This window comes from Cornus florida, unplaced genomic scaffold, assembly GCF_030987335.1.
Source record: "Cornus florida cultivar Cherokee Brave unplaced genomic scaffold, ASM3098733v1 CherokeeBrave_3.0.0_Hap2_Chr02, whole genome shotgun sequence".
NCBI classification, from domain to species: domain Eukaryota; kingdom Viridiplantae; phylum Streptophyta; class Magnoliopsida; order Cornales; family Cornaceae; genus Cornus; species Cornus florida.
The window spans coordinates 23,684,572-23,695,928 of record NW_026775572.1 but is presented as its reverse complement, the minus strand read 5'-3'; the positions used below and the strand labels follow the sequence as shown (position 1 = coordinate 23,695,928).

The 11,357-nt window shown below is 36.0% G+C and overlaps 1 protein-coding gene across 1 annotated transcript; it reads right to left on the bottom strand.

Annotated features, from left to right (window-relative positions):
• Positions 1–1,557: 1,557 nt before the first annotated feature.
• Positions 1,558–11,133, bottom strand: LOC132294289 (putative pumilio homolog 7, chloroplastic). Its single transcript, XM_059792086.1, has 5 exons — positions 9,068–11,133; positions 8,833–8,995; positions 3,667–3,830; positions 2,380–2,638; positions 1,558–1,997 (listed from the first exon to the last, which is right to left on the bottom strand). The coding sequence occupies exons 1-5, from the start codon at positions 10,666–10,668 to the stop codon at positions 1,890–1,892; spliced, it is 2,295 nt and encodes a 764-aa protein (XP_059648069.1). The 5' UTR covers positions 10,669–11,133; the 3' UTR covers positions 1,558–1,889.
• Positions 11,134–11,357: the final 224 nt, after the last annotated feature.

The following is an 11,357-nucleotide window of genomic DNA, read 5'->3' as shown; positions in this document are numbered from 1 at the left end:
CGGAAGGCCGATTCGTCGCATGGCAGAGCAATGCCTTTCTGGCTATGGAAACCATATTCCTCTGCAGCCTTTTGCAACAGTTGCTTAAAATTGGGACTCTTCAAGTAAGATGTAGGAACAACAAACCTCCTCATCTCATTTCCTACATAGACCACAAAGTGTCCCTTTGGGGCCATTTTGGCCTCTTCGCTGGCATGTATCTTGGGCATTACTATAAGGTGACACGCACAATACACTTAAATGTAGAAATGAGACTTAGGCATGTGTTCTTGAAAGTGTTTCATCTATATATATAGATGTTAAGATAGTTTATAATTATCTATTTCAACAGGAAGAATCAGGTAATCAACCGAAAACGTTGACAATTTGGACTAATTAACTTCAAGGAAGCTCACAATCACAGGTACAAAACGCACAATTTGTTGATAATATCAAGTGTTCATTAACTCTTGTTGATCTGCAGAAGATATGTTGTGCTCAAGGAAACTTGGCTGCACATGGCATTGTCTGCTATGATAAAAAAGCAGACGCAAACCTCCTATATACGCCAACCCATACAGATCTGGAAACAAAAAACACAAGTAAAATCAGAAGATTGAAGAAGTTATAATTATCTGATTATCAATTCATGCACGTCTCAATTCGTAAGCCACCACACGTCTGCCAATTCCATATATGGCGAATAGCTTCCCCGCCAAATAATAATAGACTTGTTCAATCGGTGCCTACCTTGAGAAGACCTAATTAATTAAAATGCATGCACTGTGGTGGTTACACTTCTGCATCCTGAAACAGTGTCATTTTGGTTGTTTTTGAAGGCTCTCTCAATGTATTTATTTGTTTCACGGAAGGCACATGCATTACTTTTCTGGCTAGCATTGTTTCACGTTGTAGGGAGTTGGGGAGCAATGCATTGTATTCAGAACAATTACATCAATTCATAGTTTTATTGCATAACAAGTCCACGAGAAAATTTATGCATCTCACACACACACACACACAGCTATTTCATTCTATATAGACTAGGAAATTGCATGGAAATTTTTTACCACATAATGTTCACAAAGTTGATATATATATATATATAGAGCATGTGTTTATCATACATCAAACTATACAACAGATAAATAAGATATCAAATGGTTTTTTTCTACAGAATGTAGATCCACTAATGCACACAATGTAATGCACCACTAGAACCCCATTACTCCAAAAAGACCATTACAACTGTTCTGTTTTACATCTCTGATAACCATAGATTAAGCATTCAATATTGTATTTCTTCTTGATCAACTTAAACCCTTTATCACAAATAAATAAATAAAACCCTTTATCATCCACACACTCCTTCAACCCTCCACAAAATAATACAAGAGTAATAATAGCAAATTATTAAAAAAAGATTTGACAATAATAAGTTTAGATTCTCAAAGAGTTCTAAGAATTCATTGAAGTTCAATCTTCTAGGAAAACAAGAAGCAATTCTCACGCTAAACATCGGCAAAGCATCTAGTGCAGACAAAGCAAAAGAGAAAATAGTTGAGAAAGCATGGCAAATGAAATAAAGCCCATCATTTTATACACTGTACAATCTCATGTACTTAAAATCCACCAAATAGAGATGACAACATCCAGAAGATACATTAACTGGAATAATAATACATCACATGTCCAGATTTAGCAACTGGAAACAAAATTGCCTTTTATTTTACACTGCTGAAATCACGGAACTCATTTCCATGCAGACAAGTAGTCAAAACTCTAGATTGCTAATCGGCATGCTTTTACAGTTGAAACATCGGCTTTTCATAGATAGCAATAGTAGTAGAAGAGAACACAGTAATGAGAGGACAACAACATCACTTCTTTACCAAAGCGAAGAATGTACATCATCTCTTCAAAAGCTTCTGGGAAAAAATCTTCTTGGAAAAGGGGCTGTTGCGCGAGACTGCTTTATGACACTCGATTGCATCAACCAGCAAATTGTGAAGAGGACCCTGATTTCAAAACAAGATACGAACATTTAGACAAATATACACACACATATTTGGCACCTGTGATTGGGTTCCACCTAAAAGGTTTACTAGGTAAATGACGTCATATAAGATGCCTGATGGTTAACACAAGATAATATCAGATCCGATCCAAAATCATCTATATGTTGATTTGTATCATCAAAATCAACTTATTTATTCCACTAAATGTTAGTTATACCAAACATGGGATCATGTGTCTAATTTAAATGCTCCAAAAATCAAACTGGCATCCAGGCAGACCAAATCCTTGCAACATGGTACAGGGGGAAGGGGTGGGGCACACTAGAAAACTAAATTGAAACTTGCTAAAAAAAATGGAGTATAATATAGGAGTTGATTTGACCTCAGAAATCCGAAGAGCTGTTTGAACAACATAGTTAGCATGGGCATCTTGAAGCAACTGCTCAAAGTGAGATGCAGAGAGCAATTCATGGATAACTCTTGATCGGGCTACATCATTAAATACCACAAGACATTTTTCAACCACATGGCTGCTGAACTTTTGTGTTGAGAGATGCACATAATTCCCTTGAAATTGAGAAATCAAGCTGGATGTGGCAGATGGGATCTTTAGCTCCAAAATAAACTGAACAACATAATTTCTGCATAGCACAAAAAATGTATCAATGGTCAAGGAGAAAAGGAAAAGAATGAACCAAATAATGAAAGACCCACATCAATATAAACAAGGAAAAAAAACTCTAACAATTGAAAAATGAACAAAAAGGACAGATGAATGTGATCATCCAATAACCACTTTACCTACATGGTTTGAATGGAATTATAACTGAAAGAGAATGGGGAAAATGCCCCTATGATGTCTAATGCATAATAATACACTAGAGACTCACAAATATAAGCTCTCACCAGTACATCAATCTTCTTTCCAACAAACAAGCCCAGTAGGGGACAGCCACTCAGTGAACTACTTAATCTCATTTCACAGCCACAAACAGAAACACACAAACTCGCGATGCTGAAACTCACAAACAAAACTTGATGGCTTGACACTTGACAATAGTCGCAAAGCTTTTTATTAGATTATGGAAGTCCATTAAGGACAGTCAAATTGAAAAGACGAAGCCCCATAAAACAGAGTAGGGAAAGGTGGGGAGTTTGAATGAGGTACACATGTATAAAAAAGAAACAGGGACACGAGGTACTACTCATAGCAAAGATAAAAGATAGAAAACGAAATTTCTCATGGTCTCAATCCTCAAGGGAAAAGAAAGGGAATAAAATTAGATCAAAATAATAAAATAAACTCTCCTGCCCCCAAACCCCACAAAGACGGATTTTATAAGCAAACCTTTCAAACATGAAGATACGATAATGATCACAATGATAATGACTTTAGCAATGCAATCTAATCTGGTTGCCAAAACGAACTAAAAGATGGAAAAGACCAGGAACTACTGGTTTCACGAAATGTTACAAATTAAATGCAGTTCCAAATCTCGCTGTAAAGAAAAAAATCAAAGCCCGAACACAGAACATCAAGCTTTTAGATTACTGTAAAAGACAAAATCAATGAAATTTGTTTCATGGCCAAAAATAAAATCAATAACAGTATTTCCTCAAAATGTCTCTTGACTAAATTATTGTTAAAACAATCTTTTCACTTAATTACCCAAATGCATCTTGAGAAAGTAGAAGTCCATTTGCAGAAATTTCTGCAACCAACTTTTCTCGATGCTCCCCAGTTGAATGACTGATGCATCGTTGCAGAACACAACACCCATGCTGATGGGTCGCAATGTCAACACAATACTTTGCAGCAGCAACAAAAATGAACTGCCAAATGAAGAAATAGATACGAGTCAAATATATGAGTATATTTAAAATGAAGAGATTGTGATGAATTTATAAAAGTGCCTAACATTCATATTGCTTCAGAACAATGACAATGTATTTGAAATAAGTCAAATAACATGTATTGGTGAAAGTTCTATTGGCTGAGTATGGATACTGGCCTTTGCCCACTCATTAACAACTGCCCTAAGAGTCATATGGAGAAGTTCCTTGATTTTCTTGCAATTTATCAGGACATTCAGGGGCCATTTATTGGGGCAATGATAAAGACTTATCTATCGGCTGTAAGAACACAAGTTCAAGTTTGAGAGTAGCCATTTTGTGCAAATAACATTGAAGGTTAGGTTCATATCTAATCTACCCCTCCTAGCATCCATCATTGGCGGAACAACATTAGGGAATGGATTTTGTTTTACAGGAAATTTCTATCTTGAAAAGTTAAACCATGATAGGAAGGTATGCTCTACCACTTTAACCTGGTCCAAGCTCTTTCTTAACATATACGTTTTGTCTACAAATCATGGCGACATAAGATAAATTGGAAAAGCTCACATAATTATCAGTGACATGCATAATTGTAGTTCGAATGTAAGTTATATATATTTCAAATTTTGATAGTAGATGAAGCATTTTACATTATCTGTTTTTAAGAGACCGAAACACAACGGTCCAGATTGAGTAAAATTCCTCGCTTGGTGACATTGTCCCCCCACCCCAATATATTATACTATGAAGAAGGGAAAATGAAAATCAGTTGATGAGGAACTAACTTAGTTACCATCAATTTATAGGTTCTTTTAGAACGAAAATGACAAATATTTGCTAGAGGTAGCTATACAACCATTGCTTGATGGAACAGAAAAAACTCAGGCTACCAGGTCAACCACTTCGCACAAAACATTTTTTGAAGTTATTACTTGTGTCTATGTCCAGTCAACCATCCCAGCAACTTCCACAGCCATTCCTACACAGGGTTATGGTCCTTTTTAGGCTAGGCATGGTGGACTCAAAGTTCTAATATTTTCGCAAGAAAATTCTAAACAATATCAGTATAAACACACAATTTCAAACGTATACATATAAAACCATATACATTGGTAGTAAGCATGAGATAATCGTAGCTGGTTTAAGGTGCAGTGCTTTTAGAAATTTAAATGCCAATTACATTGCAAAAGGTTGATGCACATGCTAGAGTGCAACAACTCCCATGTATGAGTTACAGTTCTTTACACACAAACATCATCTATTTTCCTCTCAATTGAACTCAACAAAACCTTAATCCTAATTACTTGGATAGGATGCATGAATCTGTTACTACCACTAATCATGTATTTTCTTGCTGTCGTAAGTATTATATAATTGAATGATTCTAAGAAGTCTCCAACAACATTCCTACTTCTCTGAAGATGCTCCTTTATGTCATGAAGTACCCTTGGTGGTTGGTTTTTAGTTGAGTAACTCCACCACACTACTGGGTGCAAAAGGAATTGGTATCTGAACCATATAGAAAAACATAGCTTTCCCTGCACGGGAAGTTCCAGTTAAGGAATTATAGGTTTCATGTTGCATACTGTGAATTATAACGTCCACTCACAATTGACAAGATGCTTTATTATTCATTCTGCCATTTCAGTTTCCAGTATTGATCAATTATCCTCCCCGACCATGCGACAGTACCCTCCAAGATTTGTTTATATATCAAGAAAAAAAATGAATTTGACAATATTCGTTTTCAATACTGTAGGTGATGTCAACAGAATTGTTTTATCCTGACTAAAGGCAAAAGAAATCAGAGTTCAAAAGGAGGTTTCAATTATACACTAAGCAATGTCAAAAGAATTGTACTAACTGGTTAAATGGAAGAGAGATCAGAGTTCTTCAGGAGGGCAATGAAGCCCTTGGTTGAGCTTGCACAGTGGCATATTACAAATGTGATGCCCATGTTCCACAGCACTGAGCAATTAGCAAAATGTGACATTAATGGGACATGTACAACAGTACAACCACCAGCCTTCCAATAAATCAGCTTTCTGAAGTACAACATTCAATTATCCATCATATGAAAGAAGAACATTGACATGGAGAAATTTTTTCACATTTTTTTATTTCAAACCATACAATAACCTTCTATGGAGGACTACTGATCAAACCCTAATAATCATGACATCCAATTTGATAACTTTAATCTTTTTAAAAGTAAGATGGTAAACCAGAACTCTAGTCTAAGCAATTCATTTAGCCAAAAAGTAAAAAATAAAAAACAAAGGAATATCATTAGTCTTATTGTCACATACAGAGAAACCTTCTCTGCATAATTTTTCCTATAACATTATTCCAGCTATAAGCAATGATTGAACGGAAACTAGTCATCATGTCTCTCATGCATCCAGTAAACTATAAGCAATGATTGAACGGAAACAAGTCATCATGTCTCTCATGCATCCAGTAAACCATCAAATAAGGTCATCATTGCTGATCCCAACAGAAACTGAAACTGATTTTTAACCAACTCTTGAGACAAATTTTATAAGATACAACACCTAAACAATTACACATTTTATACCTGGTTCTCATGCTCCAAACGAGAATTTTATAAGCCAAGAAGTAAATAAGTCATATTATGCATAAGTGAATATTTATAATAAAGATGTCAGTAGATCCATTAACTGATTATGATACCCAGATTGCTGAACAAATGAATATTCATAAATGGAAAAATCAGTAGATCAAGCCACAAGTCTACAACCTCCTGATCCTGACCATTATTATAACTTTGGAAAGCTTTGAATCTTCATTATAGAGTTGTTTATGTAACTACACAAATGCAAAGCATGGATTAATTAAAATTTGACACGGCTAGTCCAATTCCATGATCTGTCAACAACATCTCTTGGAATTTTTCTAGAAAACGGCAATTAAGCTTACAACAGTACTAATATGGAAACAAATAGCCTCATGGATTTGCACTGCTGAACCATGTGCAAAATATGTATCTTAATTTATGGTGAAGAAAGCCATGGAGGGTCCAACTAATTGTGAATTATGTGAAATAATATTAATTCCCAATGAATTTGTACATAGCATATACAATGATCTTCAAAACAGTCAGACTTACCAGGTAGATAGAGAGAGAGGAGAGGTGGAGGGGGGGAGATCCGCAAAACAGACAAGTTACAGGAAGCTTTACCATTCAACAAAAAGAAGTCATCTTGTGTAGATAATAAAGTCAAGTGATTTTAAGTAGATAAAAGAGTTTCATTATTGCTTCTTAAAAGGAAAATTTCATACCACAAGAATGTGAGAAGAAATCTTATCAAAAAAAAAAAAAAGAATCTAGTGTTTTATTACCATAGTAACTAATGCATTAAATGGTTATACTTTTGTCTAAAATTTATAATTCACCAGTTCTGAGGTTCATTTATTAATTACTCATCCATGTTCTAGCTAAAAAAAATTCAAAAAGAAATTCATCTGATAGTTGCAAGAGTTTTCAGACATTAAAGAAAATTGGCAAATAATACTAACAAAAAAAAGTCAACAAAGAAAAATATCCACATTCACGAGAGTCCCAAACACCATAAGCCCATAAGCCAAGAGAAAGATGCTTTATACCCCCAGTAAACCTACCAACTATGACTGGTGAGGTCCCTCCAGTATTGCTCTGCTATCCGTTTCATTAAATTAAAAAATAAAATAAAACAGTCGAATGTAATCTGTAAATGTTTCAATTTCCATTAAATATTTGAAGCATAATACAATTAACCATTATGTAACAGTATCAATAGCTGAGAAAACCATTACAAACTGGTATGGCGGTCCTTTCGAAATTTACAGGCATAATGACCGTTAATGGTCCATGATGAACCATTACGACTATAAATGCCTTCTATGGAACAGCCTGCAGCAACGTAAATTTTTTACCCCCATTTCATCTCTTTTTCTTTCAATTTTATTTCTAAAATCTTTAGGTGCTATGAAAGTAGAAATAATTATATATTTACCCTCCAATACAATAAAGGTAATGATCTAACTTTGACCTTAATCAGATTTCATTTTGTAATTTACTTGCTGACAACAACTAAATAATCGATATAAAGATTCATTTGAAGTTTTTTTTTTTTAGATTTAACAAACAAATTTGAAATCCAAATCTATGAGATGTTAGGGTTAAAAAAGCATTTGCAACATCTTGAGTGAGTTGTCCGACAGAAAAGAATCAGAGCTTTGGTATATGCGTATTTTACCTAATTGCCGATCTGTCTTACATCTGCATCCCTGTTACTGTTAACATTATGCAACTGCTACTGGTATTTAAAACCTTTTATTGTCCAAAAAGAATGAAAACAGAATGCAAAAAAATTGGTGGATAGATAATCACTGAAATATAAGCTTCCTCTGGTTTTCACAAAATTTGGGACTAGGGATGGCAACAGGGCAGTTCAAAGTTGGGGCACCCCTATCCCAAACCGATCCCATGAAGTAAAACTACTTCGAGAACCCATCCCTCCCCACCTAGACTCAAGGTCGGGGCAGTGGCAAGTTATCTCAGTAGGCATAAATTGAAATTTATAAATATCCAACAATAACAAATTCAAGATTACTCTCCTCTCCAATTCTGTCCCTGTACCAATTTGGGACAATTGTGCACAACAAAATCACATGTAGTTGTTGACACCATCGTTAGCAATTGTGCTATAACCCTGACATAAAATGCTCGTGTAAAACCAATTTCAATGAAAGACTAAATGGGCACACTTTAAGTTGCATCCACTAAGGAGTAAAAATGTAAACTTTGCATCAAGTTGTCTGTAGTTCCCAAATTTACACACGATGAATCATGAAAAATTTCAAACATGTAATCTTTAAGTTAACCGACAAAGATTCAATTAAGCACCATAAAAGACAAAATGAGATAACTTAGCTATAATAGGCTTTTAAATGTTAAAAATCTTGCTTAAGGAAATTCAATAAGAGAAGTCTATACCTTGTTATCTTCATTGCTAAGACATTGCAAGCATCGCTGAACAACATGATTACCATTGAGGTCCTTGATGAGGGTGAGAAATCCAGGTTCTAGTGCTGAAATAACTAGTGAAATCTGCTGTCTGGTTTTGAGAGTTTCGATCAACTTCTGTACCACACGAGTGCTGATGAAAATAATATTTTTGTTAGATCAACATGAGCAAAGTGAAATGGCAAAGGAAATGTATAGGACTTACCCATGAGTGTTTAAAGAGATCCTAACTAGCTCGCCCCGTTCTTCAGTTGCCATGAGCAGAATCTGCAGAATCTGTTCTTCATTGCACACTTCCAACAGTTTTTGCATGAGGTAATTCCCGAACGGGTTCATCATAAGTTCAACGACATGATTAATGATCTCACCAAATATTATCTGCACATCTTCGGGGGAACCCTCATCAAACATCCTTTGCAAGAACCGACAACCATGTTGATCCTTGGCCATTAAGTATATATAACCTTTAGCTTCAGCCAAGGAGTTACACTTTGCTGGAAGAGAGAAAGGGCAATACACCCTAGCATTCCTACCATTTTCACAAATTCCTGACAATTGAGGACGACCATCAGACTGTGACCTCCTTTCTTGATTTTTTCCCAGACCAATATCATGTAAAGCACCCTTATTATAGTTTCCCCTTGACCGTGGCAATCCCCTGCTGATTACATAATTCAAACCCTCCCCTTGAATGATCAAGCTTTCTTCAGCAGTTAAAGCCCCAAGACCGCCTTGAGGGATTCTAATATCTGTAGGCACTCTGGTCCTCCCATTTGGCATTGGTGGGCAGTAATATAGTACATTTTCCATGCTCTGATGAGGCCTTTGATGAGTCAACTGTGGCATATATGGCGAGTTCAATGCACCCCTTTCTTCATTGATATGCATGCCATTTCGCTGAGCATAGAATAAAGCATCAGCAGCTGAAGGCCTACCTATAGAAGTGCCAAAGTTCGATACTGGAATTCCCCTTTGCAAATTGTTGATAGCCTGTTCTTTTGCTCTGCTACATGGAGAACTCATAGGTCTATAGGAACCATTCGACTGAGAAATCAAACCAGTAGCTCGACGAGGAGAATATCCTGATCCCAATAAATTATCCAGCCTATATTCCTGTTGCAATCCCGAGAATGCTGAACTAACGGGACCGCTTAGAACAGAGGATTGACGTTCCCCACAGTCAGAAACACCTTTTCTATGATTACCAGAAGCCCCAAATTTCTCTGAATTGATTCCATTAATCCCATTTATGGAATTATTGGAGAACCAAGTTCCATTCATGTCTACAGACAAATCCTCTGGTTCATCACCAATATACATTCTATTAAGATTTCTTAACAAATTTAGTTCATCAGTCAAGTTCTCAATGCCCTTCTTTTCAAAAGGCGAATCGGGCATTCTTGAATCTATCCATAATCCATTTGGGTAATGGGAGCTTTTACAGGGTAATTGGGGTTTGAGCTCTACCAATGGAGGTGGTGTTGGTGATCCATTGTCAGAAACTGAATGCCCACCAGAGAACAAGCTTGAGGAAGAGCCATCGGATTGCAGGGAAAACCCACAAACAGGTGAGGCACATGAATACTTATTATGACTTGATGGGTCATCATCATACATACCATACATCATACCATTCATTGTCTGTGTTACAAATGACCCATGTCCATGGCCACCATTAACATTGTGGCCATTCCTATATGGATGATGAGGATTGAGTGATGTTGCATGAGGGATCTCATCCAACAACATTTCAAGCTCCTCATCATCCTTCATGTCTTCTCTAATTTCCTTCATATTCCCAATCATAAAAAGAACAACAATAAACACCAACAAGAACAACACAACAAAGAACAACAAAATCAGAAACAGCACATAGATTAAGAGCACAGACAATCAAACCAAAACCAAAACCAAAACTAAAACACCCACATCAGATACTGATTCAAAGAGGCGAAATATCAAACACCCAGAAGAGATTACCACTTTTCTTCATCTGGGTTCGCCTCAGATATCAACAATCCAATTGTGAAAATATGAGCCTTTTCGTGATGAAATTCAATTGCATTCCATTTCAAAATCATCTCGTTTGATTTGGGACTTCTTTTGAAGGAGTTTGGTGAATCATGCAAAGATTAAGGATCATACGGTTACATATACAGTATATACACAGAGTGGTACGGTCTCACGCCATTAAAGTGGAGAGAGGAACAGACTCTCTCTCTCTCTATTATATATATAAAACACAGAGAGCAAGAGACACAAAAACACTACTGTAAGTCATAACTCATAGACACTGTATTATAGTTATATAATACAGTATATAAATGCAATTTTTATATTCTTTCTAAGTATAATTCTTTGAAATATCTTAAACTCTGTTAGACTCATACCATGTGTGTTAGCAGAAAAAGTGGCACGTGGGTCCCTCCCATTGGCAATTGAGCTTTCCTGAAATACACATATTCGGTTGGCGCGTGGGAGAGAGTTTTTTATTC

Excerpts from the sequence above, each read along its gene's own strand:
- LOC132294289 (XM_059792086.1), bottom strand. The coding sequence starts at position 10,668 with ATGATTGGGAATATGAAGGAAATTAGAGAAGACATGAAGGATGATGAG. Across the intron at positions 3,831-8,832 it reads TTAGCAATGAAGATAACAAG|TTCATTTTTGTTGCTGCTGC; the intron begins GTATAGACTTCT and ends TTCATTTGGCAG. Across the intron at positions 2,639-3,666 it reads CTTTCTCAAGATGCATTTGG|AAATTATGTTGTTCAGTTTA; the intron begins GTAATTAAGTGA and ends TGTGCTATGCAG.